Raw genomic sequence first — 19869 nt, forward strand, 5'->3', positions numbered from 1 at the left:
AATATTAATTTTTTTTATGGTGCATGCATCAATTACTCCGTAATTTTTATATTGTGCTGAGCCTTCATGAATCATGATTAATGCTCTTAAACAACAGCTTTTTCTCGAGAGTTGCATCAAGTCATGACACAAATATCGATGCTTTCTCTAAGTATGTCTTAATGGCTGAGCCAGAATTTGGTTAGCTTACTACTTTATTCCTGCTTGCGTTGCATCACAAGAAAAATGAAACTAGGTTGCTCCTGATAATATCTACTTTCCCTCAAAACTAAAACTAAATTGAAGAGAAGGGTTAGCTGAAGGATTGAAGCAAATCTAACACTAAAAACTAGTTGGCAAAATGCCAAAAAATTTATTTTTTTCCATAAAAATCAAATAAATAGGCAAGCTGATCCATAGTTAAACAATTTCCTGTCTAAAATAAAATGGAAAATTGATGAATATTTGAAACCAAAAGGGTAAAAGGTGGTCATTTTCACTTTGCACAAAATAGATACTTCTACTCATCAGTAGTATATATATCCTGACTCACTGTAGTATATATATCCTGACTCATTTCTATCAGACTATCAGTTACCACAATAGGAGCATCTCCATATACGAATTGTTTTTTGTTTAAAAAAAATGCTGGTGAAGTGGATAATTAGCAACAAAACAATAATATAACTACTTGTCATTGATTCATTGACCAAAACCAAACAGAAAAACAAAAGTAATTACATCATTTTAACCACTGCAGTACAGTGCCAACAAACGCCCAAAAATTCCTATTAACGAGTCAGTATTAACTTGTTTCTGTAAGATCTATCAGTATTTTTCCTTGCTCTTTGATGATAAACAATCAAAACAAAACCACAAAAACCCCCAAAACAGAAACAAAACATGAAAAGAAGATGATAACAGACCAGAATAAGAACCACCAATGAAGAGGGCAGGATTGGGAATGTCTGGCTTGCTGCATTTCTTTAATTCTCCAAAGCTGCCGTGAATGCTTTTACCATGGCTCAATTTCTCATCAACGCACAGTTCTGGATTACCTTTTAACCTTAACTTTTCACCAACCTTAGCAGTAAATTTAGCAGAGAAAGGAACTCTTCCACTCAGATTATTGTTTTCCAAATTGATTTCACTTACAAATTCCAAGAACCCAAACTCCTCAGGCACTTTCCCTTTAAGATTGTTATTATCGAGTACTAAATAACACAAGTTTGTCAAATGCACCCCCATGGAAGCTGGAATTTCCCCAACCAATCCCATACCAAAAAATCCTATCCCTAGAATACCCCCTAGCTTTTCCCATATTTCTGGTATCTCCCCTCCTAGTAAATTTCCACTCAAATACACCTCCTTCAATCTGGGCATTTCAGCAAAAAACAAAGGAATCCCAAAGTTATCGAAACGGCTAAAACTCAAATCCAAGAACTCCAAACCCTGTAAGTTACTCAAGCTTTCTGGGATTTTACCAGAATTTGAACTCAAGTCTAGCTTCAAAAGCTGAGTGAGATTACCAACTGAACAAGGGACATTTCCATCAACATCGTTTCCACTTAAGTCCAAAACTTTTAGTTTTTTCAACTTAGAAAAATTAACGGAAACCTGTCCACTAAGCTTGTTTCTTGATAGTGTAATCTCTTCAACGTTAACCAAATCACCAATCCCATCTGGGATACTCCCATAAATTCCATTTCCAGTCAAAACCAGCCTCTTCAAACTTGTGAAATTTCGAATGATGCCACTGAGAGGACTAACAAAAGCTGGGTTGTGTAGACCCACTGGGATGCCACTGAAATCCTGCCTCTTTTGGTCTGCTCACTTCTTCGACCTCTTAGCCGCCTTGTGTAGACAAACTCTGACCAAGTCAGTTTGCTCCTGCCATGCCTTGGCAAACTTGTATGCTGCTGGATTTGGCCCTGTATAACCTGCAGCAATCGAACCGGGTGTTAGTGGTTGTTGCCCTGTCACAACTTCAAATGGGCTCTGGTTCGTTGCCTCACTCCTTTGCAAGTTGTAGGAAAACTGTGCAATATCTAGCAGCTTTGGCCAGTCCCTTTGTGTGGCACTCACATAGTGCCTGAGGTAGACCTCCAATAGTCCATTCACTCATTCTGTCTGCCCATCGGTCTGCAGATGCATGCTGGTGGAAAAGTTTAAGTCTGACCCCAACAACTTGAACAACTCAGTCCAGAACCTGCCCATGAAACACCCGTCTCGATCACTAACAATGGTCCTCGGCACTCCCTAGTACTTAACCATGTTCTTCAGGAACAATCGAGCTACCTCCTCGGCTGGGCACTCCTTGGTTGCTGGAATGAAAATTCCATACTTGGAAAACTTGTCCACCACTACCATGATGCTTCCAAACCCTTCTGCTTTGGGTAGACCGACTATAAAGTCCAGAGAAACACTCTCCCATGGTCGCTCTGGCACTGGCAATGGCTCCAAGAGACCGTCTGGTTTCTTGAGCTCCATTTTGTCCTGTTGGCACACAAGACAAGTCTTCCCATAGGCCTCTACATCGTCCCTTATGTGCGGCTAGTAGTATCGATCCTCGATTAGCACTAAGGTGCGACTCACTCCGGGGTGTCCAGCCCACCTTGCATCATGGCATTCTTGTAAAACTTCCTTGCGGAGCTTCCCGTGCTACGGCACAAATAGTCTATTGCCTCTAGTGTACAATAAGCCATCCTGCAACCAAAATTGCCTAGTCTTACCTTACTGGGTGCACTCCATCAAAGCCTTGGCTGTAGGATCATGCGCAAGTCCCTCCTTGATGTATGGCACCAGTGACCCCTCTGGTTGGCTAATGGCAGCAAGGTTAGCCTTTTTGCTCAAGGTGTCTGCCACTAGGTTCGCCTGTCCTGGCTTGTACTCCATCTGGAAATCAAATTCTACAAGAAAATCTTGCCATCTCACCTGTTTGGGTGACAGCTTCTTCTGCATCTGGAAGTAGCTGGTCGCCACATTGGTTGTCTTCACCACGAACCTCGACCCTAACAGGTAATGGTGCCAAGTGCACAAGTAGTGCACCACTGCAGTCATCTCCTTCCCTTGGACTGTGTACCTGCATTCAGTCTTGTTCAACTTCCTGCTCTCGAACGTGACTGGACGTCCCTCCTGCATCAACACGCCCCCTATGGCAAAGTCTGATGCATCCGTATGTACCTCATACGGCTTGGCATGGTCTGGCAAGGCCAAGACTGGCTCCTCGGTCATAGCCCACTTCAACCTGTCAAAGGCTTCCTGGCACCCTACGCTCCACTCCCATGCTCTCCCTTTCTTGAGCAAGTCGATCAATGGCGTGGCTATCTCTGAGTGACCTTTGATGAAGCGCCTAAAGTAGTTAACCAGCCTAAGGAACGATCTCAACTCAGTGACCTTGGCTGGCGGTTGCCACTCCAGGATGGCATGTATCTTGCCTTCATCCATGCGTATCCTGCCACCTCCCACTATGTGGCCAAGGAACGGGATCTCCTACTGGGCGAATGAGCACTTCTCCCTCTTGACAAATAGCTTATGCACCCGTAACACCTCGAACACCTATCTCAAGTGGTCTACATGCTCTCTTAAAGTCTGGCTATAGATCACAATGTCATCTAAATAAACCACAACAACCGATCAAGGAATGACTAAAGTACCTTGTTCATAAGGGTGTAGAATGTTGCTAGGGCATTCATGAGTCTGAAAGGCATCACCAAGAACTCATACGAACCATACCGAGTGACACATGCTGTCTTTGGCTCATCTCCCTCCACGATCTTGACTTGATAGTAGCCTGACCTCAAATCCAGCTTGGTGAACCACCTTGTGCTCCTAAGTTGATCGAACAAGTCCACAATGAGTGGGATGGGGTACTTTTCTTGATGGTCAGCTTGTTCAAAGCCCAGTAGTCTATGCACAGTCTCAATGACCCATCATGCTTTTGCTGGAATAGAACCGGTGCACCATAGGGTGCCTTCGATGGCCCAATGAAGCCAGCATCAACTAACTCCTTGAGCTACTTCCTTAACTCCTCCAACTCTGGTGGAGACATTTGGTAAGGGGCTCTGGCTGGTGGCTTGGCCTCGGACACCAGCTCGATCTTCTAGTCCACCTCTCTCTTAGGTGGTAGCTTGCTAAGTAGCTTTGCGGGTATCACATCACTAAAGGTCTTCAGCACCTTTAGCACCTCTAAGGGTGACTCGATCTCTTTCTCCCTTGGCTTATCATATTTCAAGGTTGCCAAAAAGGTGTCTTCTTGTCTGCTTATCGCCTTGGCAAATTGGATGGCTGACACCACCCGTGACCCAACTCCAGACCCTCTCCTCAATGGCACTAGGCATTGGCACCATGCGTCCAAGATGTAAACACAATCGACAAAAGGCACAAGGAGGGCATTAATCCGAACAAGGAAATCCAACCCAATCACAAACTCATAGTCGTCAAGGGGTATTACCTTAATGGTCTCCTTGCCTTTCCAGTTTCCAAGCTGCAACTCCACTCCCCGTGCTACTCCAATGGCTGGAACCTCTTTGGAGTTCACCGTTTTAATGGTACCAGTCCCTTTCTGCACCTTTAGTCTAAGCTTTTAGGCTCCATCACCTAAAATAAAAAGATGTGAGGCACCTGTGTCCACTAGTACGCTCACCTTCTGACCCGTAACCATCAGATCCGCAAACATCAAGCCCTTTGGCTTGCAACTCCCCTTACTTTAGATAGCATTGAGTACCATGACCCAAGCTTTGCTGCCCCTGACTATGGCTCCTCGTCAGACTCCTTGCCTACAGCAGCCAGCTTGCCCTTCTGTGAGCAATTGCATGCTATGTGGCTCTTTCCACATAGGTAGCATGCTAGTGGCTTTCGGTCCCCCTTTGCTTTCCACTTGCCTGCTGGTGGCTTTCTCTCACCATCTTTGGTTGAACGGTCTCGGTCCCCATCTTTGGACTCCCGATCATGATCCTTCCTCTTGGACTGCTTCTTTCGGTCCCTATCGTACCTACCCTTACCCTTGGGTTTGGAAGACTCGAACTTGTTTAGAGGCTTGAACTCTATTAAGGCCTCAACAGTAGTCATGGCTTTAGCCAAGTCATGAACTCTCCTCCTTTGTAGCTCATGATTCACCCACGGCTTCAACCCATCCATGAAAGCAAATAAGGCATCCTTCTTACCTAGATCCGAGATCTATAGCATCAGTTTAGAGAATTTCTGGACATACTCCCTTATGTCCCCTTGCTGGCTCAGCCTGCGTAACTTTGCCCATGCCTCATCATCGACATACTCCGGGTAAAATTGTTCTCCGAACTTCTTTTGGAACTCTGCCCAGGTTCCAATCTTGGTGCTCCCACGCCTGACATCATCACACCTGCGCCTCCACCACAATAAGGCTACATCAGTGAGATACATAGCAGCAGTGCTTACCTTTATCGTCTTGTCTTGCATGTCCATGGCCTAGAAGTACTGCTCCATACCCTAAAGGTAGTTGTCTACTTTCTTAGCCGCCCTAGTCCCCTTGAACTCCTTAGGCTTGGGGACATCCAATCTGAACTTGGACACTCCAGCAAACATGCCATTCCCAATGGCAGTCTTGCAAGCAACGAGCTCACCGGTAAGCTCTTCCATCCGCTGGCACATGGCCTCCATGCCATCGCGTAAGGTTAGCACTTCAGCCTCCAAGGCCTTATTCTTCTGGGTGATCACGTCCATGCCTTTGTTGAGAGCAGCTTCCAGCTCACTTTGGATCTCCTCCCTCATGGAGTATAGCGATGCAATATGAGTCTCTACCTCCTCAAGCTTCTCCCCCATGTCACCCATGGTCACCTCCACCTTGGCCAGCCTACCATCCATGGTAGACCAGATATCTTTAGAACCGGCTTTCTTGCCTCTTCCACTCCCATACTCTTGGGCCTCTAGTTGTTGGCTAGCAATGTCGCTTTGGGATGCCATCTCCTTAATCACGATCTAACCTGCACAACACAAACACATAGAATCAAACTTGCTCTGATACCAACTGTCACGGGCTCTAACCTTAGACTCAGAATCCGTGCGGCCTTAGGCTTGGAATCTCCTCTTTTGTGCCTAAGTCAGCCTAAAACACAAGCGTGCGGGCACTAGAACAACGGGAAGGGCTGATTATGCAAGTTAAAGAGAAATAGGATGAACAAGATAGAATTCTGGAAATGCTCTTGTATTCACTGAAACAGAAGTGTTTGATGGTGTACAAATGAGGGTGGAGCAGCCCTTTATTAATAGTTGAGGCTCCAGCTACAACTTAATGGTAATATCCCTAGAATAAAGGTTAAAATCATGGGATTACAATCAATCAGGATGCTAACTCTTGATTTTTAGGGTCAACCAAATTTGCCAGGATGCTCCTGCTGATCCTGCCTGCTTCCAGAAGCTTCCCTTGCATGTCCAGCACCTTGGGCCCTTCTGGATATGGTGCGGGCAGCTTGTATGCCAGGCCTTCATTTCACGGGCTAGGCTACAAGTCGGGCGGGTGTTCTGAACTCGTTTGCTAGGCCTTACGCATAGATACCCGCCAGCGTGCCTGGTTTGCGGGCCTTAACTTCTGGCTCACCTGCTGGTGTGCTTGATGTGCTTGGCGTGCTTGCCCAGGGCATGACACTTGAACCCACCTACCAGCCATTCGATCTCCGGCTTACGCATCCTGCCTATCTGGTCAGCTGAGCGCCAGCACGCCCGTTTCGTGGGTTGACTTAGGCATACAGAGTTCATCCCCAGTCTAAGCATATGGAGTTCATTCCCAGTCGAAGATAAGACTAGACTGAGGGTTGCGGCAGTAGGATCGACAACACGCAGGGGGGCCGAGTCGATCCCCGACTTGTGCATTCTGCCTCTCTGGTCGACTGAGCGCCCGCACGCTCATTTCATGGGTTGGCTTAGGCATACAGAGTTCATTCCATGTCTAAGCATACGGAGTTCATCCCAGTCTAAGATTTTGAGCCACGGTGCACATGCTGGGCTTAGGCATGTGCTGGTGCCACATTTTTTTCTCCCGGGGCACCATCACCGAAGCATTGCCAGAGCATCACCGGAGAGCCTAATCGACGGCATTGGGGGTTCCGATGATTGGGGGGCCAGGGGGTGTGCACACATGATGTGCGATGGGTGCTGGTACTTGGCCCTTATATTGGCCCCCTATCCCTCATCAAACCTCGAGAACTCACACCCCCTTAAAGAGCATTTGAGATTTTATAGGTTTGCTGCCAGTAGCCATTAAAGTGTCTGAAATGGGGATATTTTTTTCAAACGGTCACAAAATCTTCTCAACTTCGAATTTTTAGCTGAATTTTTTTACGCATGCCAAAAAAAATACAAGGATCACCTCCACCAAATTTGGGGACAAAACTCTTTCTAAAAAAATTTTAAAAAATCCTGAACCGTAAAAATTTTTGAAAATCGTGAAAAATAGAAAACGGGTCGTCTTGCCACGAAACTTCACATGAAGGCTTAGGGGACCATTGTCTGAATTTACAAGTCATAGAAATGGCATTGGTATGGCAAAAATTTGAAGATGTGCTTAAACCCACCTACCACCCGTTCGATCCCCAGCTTGCGCATCCTGCCTCTCTGGTCGGCTGAGCACCCGCACGCTCGTTTCGTGGGTTGACTTAGGCATATAGAGTTCATCCCCAGTTTAAGCATACGGAGTTCATTCTCAATCTAAGATCGGATCAGACCGAGGGTTGCGGCAGCAGGATCGGCAGCACGTAGGGGGGACCGAGCCAATCCCTAGCTTGCGCATTCTACCTCTTCAGTCGGTTGAGCACCCGCATGCCCGTTTCATGGGTTGGCTTAGGCATAGGGAGTTCATTCCATGTCTAAGTTTCAATCAGATCGAGGGTTGTGGCAGTGGGCCTGGCAGCATGCAAAGGGGGACCGAGTTGATCCCCGGCTTGAGCATTATGCCTATTCGGCCAGCTCAGTGCCCGCACGCTCGTTTAATGGGTTGACTTATGCATACGGAGTTCATTCCTAGTCTAAGATCAGACCAGATCGAGGGGTACAGCAGCAGGATCAACAGCACGTAGGGGGGACTGGGTCGATCCTCGGCTTGTGCATTCTACCTCTTCGGTCGGCTGAGCGCCCGCACGCTCGTTTCGTGGGTTGGCTTAGTCATACGGAGTTCATTCCATGTCTAAGCATACGGAGTTCATTCCCAGTCTAAGATTTTGAGCCACGCTGCACATGTTGGGCTTGGGCATATGCTGGTGCCGCATTTTTTTCGCCTGGGGTACCATTGCCAGAGCATCGCCGGAGCATCGCCGGAGAGCCTAATCGACGGCATTGGGGGTTCTGACGATTGGGGGGCCGGGGGATCTGCGCACATGATGTTCAATGGGTGCTTGCACTTGGCCCTTACATTGGCCTCCTATCTCTCATTAAACCTCAAGAACTCACACCCCCTTAAAGAGCATTTGAGATTTTATAGGTTTGCTGCCAGTAGCCATTAAAGTGTCTAGAATGGGGACACTTTTTCAAACGGTCACAAAATCTTCTCCACTTCGAGTTTTTAGCTGAATATTTTTCTGCATGCCAACAAAAATACAAGGATTACCTCTACCAAATTTGGGGACAAAACTCTTTCTAAAAAAATTTTTAAAAATCCCGAATCGTAAAAAGTTTTAAAAATCATGAAAAATAGAAAACGGGTCGTCTTACCACGAAAGTTCACATGAAGGCTTAGGGGGCCGTTGTATGAATTTACAAGCCATAAAAATGGCATTGGCATGGCAGAAATATGAAGATGTGCTTAAACCCACCTACCACCCGTTCGATCCCCGGCTTGCGCATCCTGCCTCTCTGGTCGGCTGAGCGCCCGCACGCTCGTTTCGTGGGTTGACTCAGGCATATGGAGTTCATCCCCCGTCTAAGCATACGGAGTTCATTCCCAGTCTAAGATCAGACCAGATCGAGGGTTACGGCAGCAGGATCAATAGCACGTAGGTGGGATCGAGCTGATCCTCGGCTTGCGCATTCTGCCTCTCCGGCCGGCTGAGCGTCCGCACGCTTGTTTCGTGCCCGTTTCGTGGGTTGGCTTAGGCATAGGGAGTTCTTTCCATGTCTAAGTCCTAGCCAGACCGAGGGTTGTGGTAGTGGGATTGACAGCACATAGCGGGATCGACAGCATGCAAAGGGTGATCGGGTTGGTCCCCGGCTTTGCATTCTGCCTCTCAGGCCGGCTGAGCGCCCGCACGCTCATTTCGTGGGTTGGCTTAGGCATACGGGGTTCATTCCATGTCTAAGCATACGGAGTTCAATCCTAGTCTAAGATTTTGAGCCACGATGCACATGCTGGGCTTGGGCATGTACTGGTGCCACATTTTTTTCGCTCGGGGCACCATCGCCAGAGCATCGCTGGGGCATCACCGGATAGCCTAACCGACAACATTGGGGTTTTGATGATTGGGGACGTCGGGGGGTGCACGAACATGATGTACGATGGGTGCTGGTACTTGGCCTTTATAGTGGCCCCCTATCCCTCTTCAAACCTCAAGAACTCACACCCCCTTAAAGAGCATTTGAGATTTTATAGGTTTACTGCCAGTAGCCATCAAAGTGTCTGAAATGGGGACACTTTTTTCAAACGGTTACAAAATCTTCTCCACTTCGAGTTTTTAGCTGAATTTTTTTGTGCTTGCCAACAAAAATACAAGGATCACCTCTACCAAATTTGGGGACAAAAATATTTCTAAAAAAATTTTAAAAAATCCCAATCCACAGAAAGTTTTGAAAATCGTGAAGAATAGAAAACGGGTCGTCTTGCCACGAAACTTCACACGAAGGCTTAGGGGACCATTGTATGAATTTACAAGCCATAAAAATTCCATTGGCATGATAGAAATATGAAGATGTGCTTGAACCCACTTACCACCCGTTCAATCCTCGGCTTGCACATCCTGCCTCTCTGGTCGGCTGAATGCCCGCATGCTCGTTTCATGGGTTGACTTAGGCATACGGAGTTCATCCTCAGTCTAAGCATACAAAGTTCATTCCCAGTCTAAGATCGGACCGAACCAAGGGTTGCGGTAGCAAGATCGGCAGCACGTAGGAAGGATCGAGTCGATCCCTGACTTGCGCATTCTGCCTCTCTAGTCGGTTGAGCACCCGCACGCTTGTTTCGTGGGTTGGCTTAAGCACAGGGAGTTCATTCAATGTCTAAGGCCCAGCTCGATCGAGGGTTGTGGTAGTGGGACCGACAGCATAAAGAGGGGGATCGGGCTGATCCCCGACTTGCGGATTATGCCTCTTCGGTCGGTTCAACGCCCGCACACTCGTTTTGTGGGATGACTTATGCATACGAAGTTCATTCACAGTCTAAGATCGGACCAGACCGAGGGTTGCAGCAGAAGGATCGACAGCAAGCAGGGGGGATTGGGTCGATCCCCGACTTGCGCATTCTGCCTCTCCGGTCGATTGAGTACCTGCACGCTCGTTTTGTGGGTTGGCTTAGGCATATGGAGTTCATTCCATGTCCAAGCATACGGAGTTCATTCCCAATCTAAGATCGGATCGGACCGAGGGTTACGGCAGCAGGACCTGCAGCAGGATCAGAAGCACGCAAGGGGGCATCGGGCCGATCCTCATCTTGCGCATTCTGCCTCTCCGGCTGACTGAGCGCCCTTTCGCTCATTTCATGGGTTGGCTTAGGCATATGGAGTTCATTTCATGTCTAAGCCCCAACCGGACCGAGTGTTATGGCAACAGGACCGACAGCGGGATTGGCAGCATGTAAAGGGGGACCAGACTGATCCCTGGCTTACGCATTATGCCTCTCCGATCGGCTGAGCACCTGTACGCTCGTTTCGTGGGTGGACTTAGGCATACGGAGTTCATCCCCAGCCTAAGCATACAGAGTTCATTCCCAGTCTAAGATCAGACCGGATCGAGGGTTGCGGCAGCAGGATCGACAACACACAGGAGGGATCGGACCGATCCTTGGCTTGCGCATTCTGCCTTTCCGATCGGCTGAGCACCCGCACGCCCATTTTGTGGGTTTGCTTAGGCATAGGGAGTTCATTCCATGTCTAAGCCCTAGTCGGATCGAGGGTTGTGGCAGCAGGACCGGCAGCATGCAGAGTGGGACTAGGTCAATCTTCGGCCTGCTCAATGCCCGCATGCTCATTTTGTGGGTTGACTTATGCATACGGAGTTCATTCCCAGTCTAAGATCAGACCGGATTGAGGGTTGTAGTAGCAGGATCGACAGCATACAGGGGGGAACTGGGCCGATCCCCGGGTTGCGCATTCTGCCTCTCTGAACGGTTGAACACCTGCTTGCTCATTTCGTGGGTTAGCTTAGGCATACGAAGTTCATTCCATATCTAAGCATACGAAGTTCATACCCAGTCTAAGATTTTGAGCCACGATGCACATGCTGAGCTCGGGCATGTGCTAGTGCCGCATTTTTTTTGCTCAGGGCACCTTCGTCGAAGCATCGTCGGAGAGCCTAACCGGCGGCATTAGGGGTTCCGACGATTGGGGGGGCCGGGGGGTGTACGCACATGATGTGCGATGGGTGCTGGTACTTGGCCCTTTTATTGGCCCCCTATCCCTCATCAAACCTTGAGAACTCACACCCCCTTCAAGAGCATTTGAGATTTTATAGGTTTGCTACCACTAGCCATTAAAGTGTCTGAAATGAGGACACTTTTTTCAAACGGTCAGAAAATCTTCTCCAAAGTTATGGCAGTAGGTTCGACAGCACGCAGGGAGGGACCCGACCGGTCCCCGGCTTGCGCATTCTGCCTCTCCTGCCGGCTGAATGCCCGTACGCTCGTTTCGTGGGTTGGCTTAGGCATACGGAGTTCATTCCTTATCTAAGCATATGGAGTTCATTCCCAGTTTCAGATCAGACCAGACCGAGGGTTACGGCAGTAGGATTGGCAGCACGTAAAGGGGATCGTGTTGATCTACCATTCTGCCTCTTAAGCTGACTGAGCGCCCATACGCCCATTTCGTGGGTTGGCTTAGGCATAAGGAGTTCATTCCATGTCTAAGCCCCAGCTGGATTGAAGGTTGTGGCAGCAGGACCGGCAGCACGCAGAGGGCGATCGGGCTGATCCCTGGCTTCCGCATTATGCCTCTCCAACTGGCTCAACGCCCACACGCTTGTTTCATGGGTTGACTTAGGCATATGGAGTTCATTCCTAGTCTAAGATCGGATCGGACCGAGGGTTGTGGTAGCAGGTTCTACCACACGCAGGGGGTATCGGGCCGGTCCCTAACTTACGTATTCTACCTCTCCAACTAGCTGAATGCCCGCACGCTCATTTCGTTGGTTGGCATAAGCATACGGAGTTCATTCCTAGTCTAAGATCGGACCCGACTGAGGGTTGCGGCAGCAGGACCAATAACAGGATCAGCAGCAAACAGGGGGAGCCGAGTCAATCCCTGGCTTACACATTTTACCTTTCTAATTGATTGAGCACCCGTACGTTCATTTCATGGGTTGGCTTAGGCATACGGAGTTCATTCCATGTCTAAGCCCCAGCCGGATCGAGGGTTGTGGTAGCAAGACTGGCAACGAGATTGGCAGCACGTAGAGAGGGACTGGGCTGATCCCCTGCTGGCGTATTATGCCTCTCTGACTGACCTCTCTGGTTGACTAAGCACCCGCACGCTCGTTCCATGGGTTGACTAAGGCATACGGAGTTCATCCCCAGTCTAATGATACAGAGTTCATTCCCAGTCTAAGATCAGATCAAATCGAGGGGTGCAGCAGCAGGATCGACAACACGCAGGGGGGACCGGGCCGATCCTCAGCTTATGCATTTTGCCACTCCAATCGGTTGAGCGCCCGCACACTCATTTTGTGGGTTGGCTTAGGCATACAGAGTTCATTCCATGTCTAAGCCCCAGCCGGACCAAGGGTTGTGGCAGCAGGACCTACAACAGGATTGACAGCACGCAGAGGGGTATCGAGCTGATCCCCCACTTGCGTATTATGCCTCTCCAATCGGTCTTTTCGACCGACTGAGCGTCCGCACGCTTGTTTCGTGGGTTGACTTAGGCATACGGAGTTCATCCCCAGTCTAAGCATACATAATTCATTCCCAGTCTAAGATCAGACCAGACCGAGAGTTGCGGTAGCAGGATCAGCAGCACGCAAGGGGGATCGGATTGATCCTCGGCTTACTCATTCTGCCTCTCCAGCCGGTTGAGTGCCCGTACGCCCGTTTTGTGGGTTGCGGTAGGCATAAGGAGTTCATTCCATGTCTAAGCCCTAGCCAGATCGAGGGTTGTGGCAGCGGGATCGACAGCATGCAGAGGGGGACCGAGCCGATCCTCAGGTTGCGCATTATGCCTCTTCGACCGGCTCAGTGCCTGCACACTAGCTTCGCGGGTTAACTCATGCATACGAAGTTCATTCCCAATCTAAGATTGGACCAGACTAAGGGTTGCGATAGCAGGATCGACAGCACGTAGGGGGGGACCGGGCCATTCCCCAGCTTGCGCATTCTGCTTCTCCGGTCGGTTGAGCACCTGTACGCTCATTTCATGGGTTCGCTTAGGCATACGGAGTTCATTCCATGTCAAGCATATGGAGTTCATTCCCAGTCTAAGATTTTGAGCCACGGTACACATGCTGGGCTCGGGCATGTGCTGGTGCCGCATTTTTTTTCGCCCGGGGCACCATCGCCAGAGCATCGCCAAAGAGCCTAACCGACGGCATTGGGGGTTTCAACGATTCGGGGGGCCGGGGTGTGTGCGCACATGATGTGTGATGGGTGCTGGTACTTGGCCCTTATATTGGCCCCCTATCCCTCATCAAGCCTCAAGAACTCACACCCCCTTAAAGAGCATTTGAGATTTTATAGGTTTGCTGCCAGTAGCCATTAAAGTGTTTGAAATGGGGACACTTTTTTCAAACAGTCACAAAATCTTTTCCACTTCTAGTTTTTAGCTGAATGTTTTTGTGCTTGCCAAAAAAAATACAAGGATCTTCTCTACCAAATTTAGGGACGAAACTCTTTCTAAAAAAATTTTAAAAAATCCAGAACCGTAAAAAGTTTTGAAAATCATGAAAAATAGAAAACGGGTCATCTTGCCACAAAACTTCACATGAAGGCTTAGGAGACCATTGTATGAATTTACAAGCCATAAAAATGGCATTGGCATGGTAGAAATATGAAGATGTGCTTGAACCCACCTACCACCCGTTCGATCCTCGGCTTGCGCATCCTGCCTCTCTGGTCGACTGAGTGCCTGCACGCTCATTTTGTGGGTTGACTTAGGCATACAGAGTTCATCCCCAATCTAAGCATATGGAGTTCATTCATAGTCTAAGATCAGACCAGATCGAGGGTTGCGACAATAAGATCGGCAGCACGTAGAGGGGACTGGGCCTATCCCCGGTTTACGCATTCTGCCTCTTCCACCGACTGAGCGTCCGCACGCCCGTTTCGTGTGTTGGCTTAGGCATAGGGAGTCCATTCCATGTCTAAGCCCCAGTCGGACCGAGGGTTGTGGCAGCAGGACCGACAGCACACAGAGGGGGATCAAGCCGATCCCCGGCTTGTGCATTATGCCTCTCCGACCGGCTCAACGCCTGCACGCTCATTTCATGGGTTGACTTAGGCATATGGAGTTCATTCCTAGTCTAAGATCAGATCGGACCAAGGGTTGCGGCAGTAAGATTGATAGCACGCAGGGGGTCCGAGCCAATCCCTGGCTTGTGCATTCTGCCTCTCCATCTGACTGAGTGCCCGCACGCTCGTTTCATGGGTTGGCTTAAGCATACGGAGTTCATTCCATGTCTAAGCATACGGAGTTCATTCCCAGTCTAAGATCAGATTGGACCAAAGGTTACGGTAGTAGGACCAGCAACAGGATCGACAGCATGCAAGGGGGGATCAGGCTGATCCCCTGCTTATGAATTCTACCTCTTCGACCGACTGAGCACCCGCAAGCTCATTTCATGGGTTGGCTTAGGGATACAGAGCTCATTCCATGTCCAAGCCCCAGCTGGATCGAGGGTTATGGCAGCAGGACCTATAGCGAGATCAACAGCACGGAGAGGGGGACTGGGATGATCCTTGGTTTGAACATTATGCCTTTTTGGGCATGTGTAGGGGCCGTATTTTTTTCACCCGGGGCACCATCATCGGAGCATCATCGAAGAGCCTAACTGGCGGTATTAGGGGTTTCGATGATTGGGGGGCCGGGGGGTGTGCGCACATGATGTGCGATGGGTGTTGGCACTTGGCCCTTATATTGGCCCCCTATCCCTCATCAAACCTCGAGAACTCACACCCCCTTAAAGAGCATTTGAGATTTTATATGTTTGCTGCCAGTAGCCATTAAAGTGTTTGGAATGGGGACACTTTTTTCAAATTGTCACAAAATCTTCTCCATTTTGAGTTTTTAGCTGAATTTTTTTGTGCATGCCAACAAAAATACAAGGATCACCTCTACCAAATTTGGGGACAAAAATCTTTCTAAAAAAAGTTTAAAAAATCTCGAACCATAAAAAGTTTTGAAAATCGTGAAAAATAGAAAACGGGTTATCTTGCCACGAAACCTCACATTAAGGCTTAGGGGACCATTGTATGAATTTACTAGCCATAAAAATGGCATTGGCCTGGCAGAAATATGAAGATGTGCTTGAACCCACCTACCACCCGTTCGATCCCCGGCTCACGCATCCTGACTCTTTGGTCCCGCACGCTCATTTTGTGGTTTGACTTAGGCAGACGGAGTTCATCCCCAGTCGAAGCATATGGAGTTCATTCCCAGTCTAAGATCAAATTGGACTAAGGGTTGTGGCAGCAGGATCGGTAGCACGTAGGAGGGATCGAATCGATCCCCGGCTTGCGCATTCTGCCTCTCCGACCGGCTGAGCGGCCGCACGCCCGTTTCATGGGTTGGCTTAGGGATAGGGAGTTCATTCTATGTCTAAGCCCAGCCGGATCGAAGATTGTGGCAGCAGGACTGACAGCACGTAGAGAGGGACCGGGTCAATCCTCGGCTTATGCATTATGCCTCTCCAGCTAGCTCAGCGCCCGCACGCTCATTTCATGGCATGACTTAGGCATACAGAGTTCATTCTCAGTCTAATATCAGACCAGACTGAGGGTTACGACAGTAGGATCGACAGCACGTAGGGGGGATCAGACTGATCCCCGGCTTGTGCATTCTGCCTCTCCGACTGGCTGAGCGCCCGCATGCTCGTTTCATGGGTTGGCTTAGGCATACGGAGTTCATTCCATGTCTAAGCATACAGAGTTCATTTCCAGTCTAAGATCGGATCGAATCGAATGTTACGGCAGCAGGGCCAGCAGCAGGATCGGTAGCTTGCAAAGGGACCGAGTCAATCCCTGACTTACGCATTCTACCTCTCTGACCAGTTGGGTGCTCGCATGCTCGTTTCATGGGTTGGTTTAGGCATATGGAGTTCATTCCATGTCTAAGCCCCAACCGGACCGAGGGTTGTGGCAGCAGGGTCGGTAGTGGGATCGACAGCACGCAGGGGGGACCAAGTCGATCTTCGGTTTACGCATTCTGCCTCTCCGACAGGCTGAGTGCCCGTACGCCCGTTTCGTGGGTTGGCTTAGGTATAGGAACTTCATTTCATGTCTAAGCCCCAACCAGATCGAGGGTTGTGGCAACGGGACCGACAGCATGTAGACAGGGACCGGGTCGATCTTCGACTTGCGCATTATGCCTCTCCGGTAGCTCAGTGCCCGTACACTCATTTCATGGGATGACTTAGGCATATGGAGTTCATTCCTAGTCTAAGATCGGATCAAACCGAGGGTTGCGGTAGCAGGATTGATAGCACGCAGGGGGGATAGGGCCGATCCACGGCTTGCGCATTCTGCTTCTCCGGCCGACTGAGTGCCCGCACACTCATTTTGTGGGTTGGCTTAGGCATACGGAGTTCATTCCATGTCTAAGCATACGAAGTTCATTCCCAGTCTAAGATCGGACCGAACCGAGGGTTGCAGTAGCAGGACCAGTAGCAGGATCGACAACACGCATGGTGGGACCAGGCCGATCCCCGGCTTACACATTCTGCCTCTCCGACTGACTGAGCGGCCGCACACTTGTTTCGTGGGTTGGCTTAGGCATATGGAGTTCATTCCATGTCTAAGCCCCAGCCGAACCGAGGGTTATGGCAGTAGGACTAGCAACGGGATCGACGGGATGCAGAGAGGGATCGAGCTAATCCTCGGCTTGCGAATTATGCCTCTCCGACCGACCTCTCCGATTAGCTAAGCGCCCGCACGCTCGTTTCATGGGTTGACTTAGGCATACGGAGTTCCTCCCTAGTCTAAGCATACGAAGTTCATTCCCAGTCGAAGATTGGACTGGATCGAGGATTACGACAGCAGGATCAGCAACACGTAGGGGGGACCGGGTCGATCCTTGGCTTGCGCATTCTGACTCTTCGGCTAGCTGAGCGTTCGCACGCCTGTTTCATGGGTTGGCTTAGGCATAGGGAGTTCAATCCATATCTAAGCCCCAGCCGTACCGAGGGTTGTGGCAGTGAGATCGACAGCATGCAGAGGGGGACCGGGCCGATCCCTGGCTTGCGCATTATGCCTCTTCGATCAACGCAGCGCCCGCACGCTCGTTTCGTGGGTTGACTTATGCATACGAAGTTCATTCCCAGTCTAAGATTAGACCAGATCGAGGGTTATAGTAATAGGATCGGTAGCACGTAGGGGGGACCGGGTCAATCCTCGGCTTGCGGATTCTGCCTCTCCGACCGGTTGAGCACCCGCAAGTTCATTTCATAGGTTGGCTTAGGCATACGCAGTTCATTCCACGTCTAAGCATACGGAGTTCATTCCCAATCTAAGATCGAACTGGATCGAGGGTTGTGACAGTAAGATCCGCAGCACCCAAGGGGGATCGGGTAGATCCCTGGCTTGCGCATTCTGCCTCTCCGACCGACTGAGGGCCCATACGCTCATTTCGTGGGTTGGCTTAGGCATACGGAGTTCATTCCATGTCTAAGCCCCAACCAGATCGAGGGTTGTGACAGCAGGATCGATAGCACGCAGAGGGGGACCGAGTCGATGCCTGGCTTGTGCATTATGCCTCTTTGGTCGGCTCAGCGCCCGTACACTCATTTCATGTGTTGACTTATGCATAGGGAGTTCATTCCTGGTCTAAGATCGAACCAGACTGAAGGTTGCGGCAGCAGGATTGACAGCACGTAGGGGGGTCGACCGATCCCTGGCTTGCGCATTCTACCTCTTCGGTCGGCTGAGCGCCCGCACGCTCGTTTTGTGGGTTGGCTTAAGCATACGGAGTTCATTCCATGTCTAAGCATATGGAGTTCATTCCAAGTCTAAGCATACGGAGTTCATTCCCAGTCTAAGATTTTGAGCCATGGTGCACATGCTAGGCTCGGGCATGTGCTGGTGCTGCATTTTTTTTGCCTGAGGCACCATCGCCGGAGCATCACCGAAGAGCCTAACCAGAAGCATTAGAGGTTTCGATAATTGGGGGCCTGGGGTGTATGCGCACATGATGTGCGATGGGTGCTGGTACTTGGCCCTTATATTGGCCCCCTATCCCTCATCAAACCTCGAGAACTCACACCCCCTTAAAGAGCATTTGAGATTTTATAGGTTTGCTGCCAGTAGCCATTAAAGTGTCTGAAATGGGGACACTTTTTTCAAACGGTCACAAAATCATCTCCACTTCGAGCTTTTAGCTGAATTTTTTTATGCATGCCAAAAAAAAAACAAGGATCATCTCTACCAAATTTAGGGACAAAACTCTTTCTAAAAAAATTTTAAAAAATCCTGAACCGTAAAAAGTTTCAAAAATTGTGAAAAATAGAAAATGGGTCGTCTTGCCACGAAACTTCACATGAAGGCTTAAGGGACCATTGTATGAATTTAAAAGCCATAAAAATGGCATTCGCATGGCAGAAAAATGAAGATGTGCTTGAACCCACCTACCACTCGTTCGATCCTCGGCTTGTGCATCCTGCCTCTCTGGTCGACTGAGCGCCCACACGCTCGTTTCATGGGTTGACTTAGGCATACGGAGTTCATCCACAGTCTCAGCATATGGAGTTCATTCCCAGTCTAAGATCGGACCGTACCGAGGGTTACGACAGTAGGATCGACAGGACGCAAGGGGCATCGGGTCGATCCCCAGCTTACGCATTCTGCCTCTCTGATCGGCTGAGCACCCGTACGCCTGTTTCGTGGGTTGGCTTAGACATAGGGAGTTCATTCCATGTCTAAGCCCCAATCGAACCAAGGGTTGTGGCAGCGAGACCGACAGCATGCAGAAGGGGACCAGGCTGATCCCTGACTTGTGCATTATGCCTCTCCGGTTGGCTCAGCGCCTGCACGCTCATTTCATAGGTTGACTTAGGCATATGGAGTACATTCCCAGTCTAAGATCAGAACGGATCGAGGGTTGTGACAGCAGGATCGATAGAATGTAAGGGGGATCGGGCTGATCCCCGGCTTGTGCATTCTACCTCTCCGGTCAGCTGAGTGCCCGCACGTACATTTCATGGGTTGGCTTAGGCATGCGGAGTTCATTCCATGTCTAAGCATATGGAGTTCATTCCCAGTCTAAGAGCAGACCAGATCGAGGGTTGTGGTAGCAGGATCAACAGCATGTAGGGAGGGACCGGGCCGATCCCGAGCTTGCACATTCTGCCTCTTCGACCGGCTGAGCACCCATACGCTCGTTTCATGGGTTGACTTAGGCATGCAGAGTTCATCCCCAGTCTAAGCATACGGAGTCCATTCCTAGTCTAAGATCAGATCAGATCGAGGGTTGCGGCAGCAGGATCGGTAGCACGCAGGGGGGATCGGGCCGATCCCTAGCTTGCGCATTCTTCCTACGCCCGCTTCATGGGTTGGCTTAGGCATAGGGAGTTCATTCCATGTCT

At 49.6% G+C, this 19869-nt stretch overlaps 1 protein-coding gene across 1 annotated transcript in view; it reads right to left on the bottom strand.

Moving 5' to 3' along the window:
* Positions 1-446: 446 nt before the first annotated feature.
* LOC149517989 (uncharacterized) overlaps positions 447-19869 on the bottom strand; it is a 102345-nt gene continuing 82922 nt past the window's right edge. The window contains exons 5-6 of the mRNA XM_089764323.1: positions 2914-2990; positions 447-1805 (exon numbers count right to left, since the gene is read on the bottom strand). Of these exons, the coding sequence (XP_089620449.1) occupies positions 808-1805; positions 2914-2990 (1075 nt within the window). The 3' untranslated portion in view covers positions 447-807. The remainder of the gene's footprint in view (positions 1806-2913; positions 2991-19869) is intronic.

The sequence above is a fragment of the Durio zibethinus genome, chromosome 7 (genome assembly GCF_047325235.1).
Source record: "Durio zibethinus cultivar Kanyao isolate XHJ-2024 chromosome 7, ASM4732523v1, whole genome shotgun sequence".
NCBI lineage: Eukaryota > Viridiplantae > Streptophyta > Magnoliopsida > Malvales > Malvaceae > Durio > Durio zibethinus.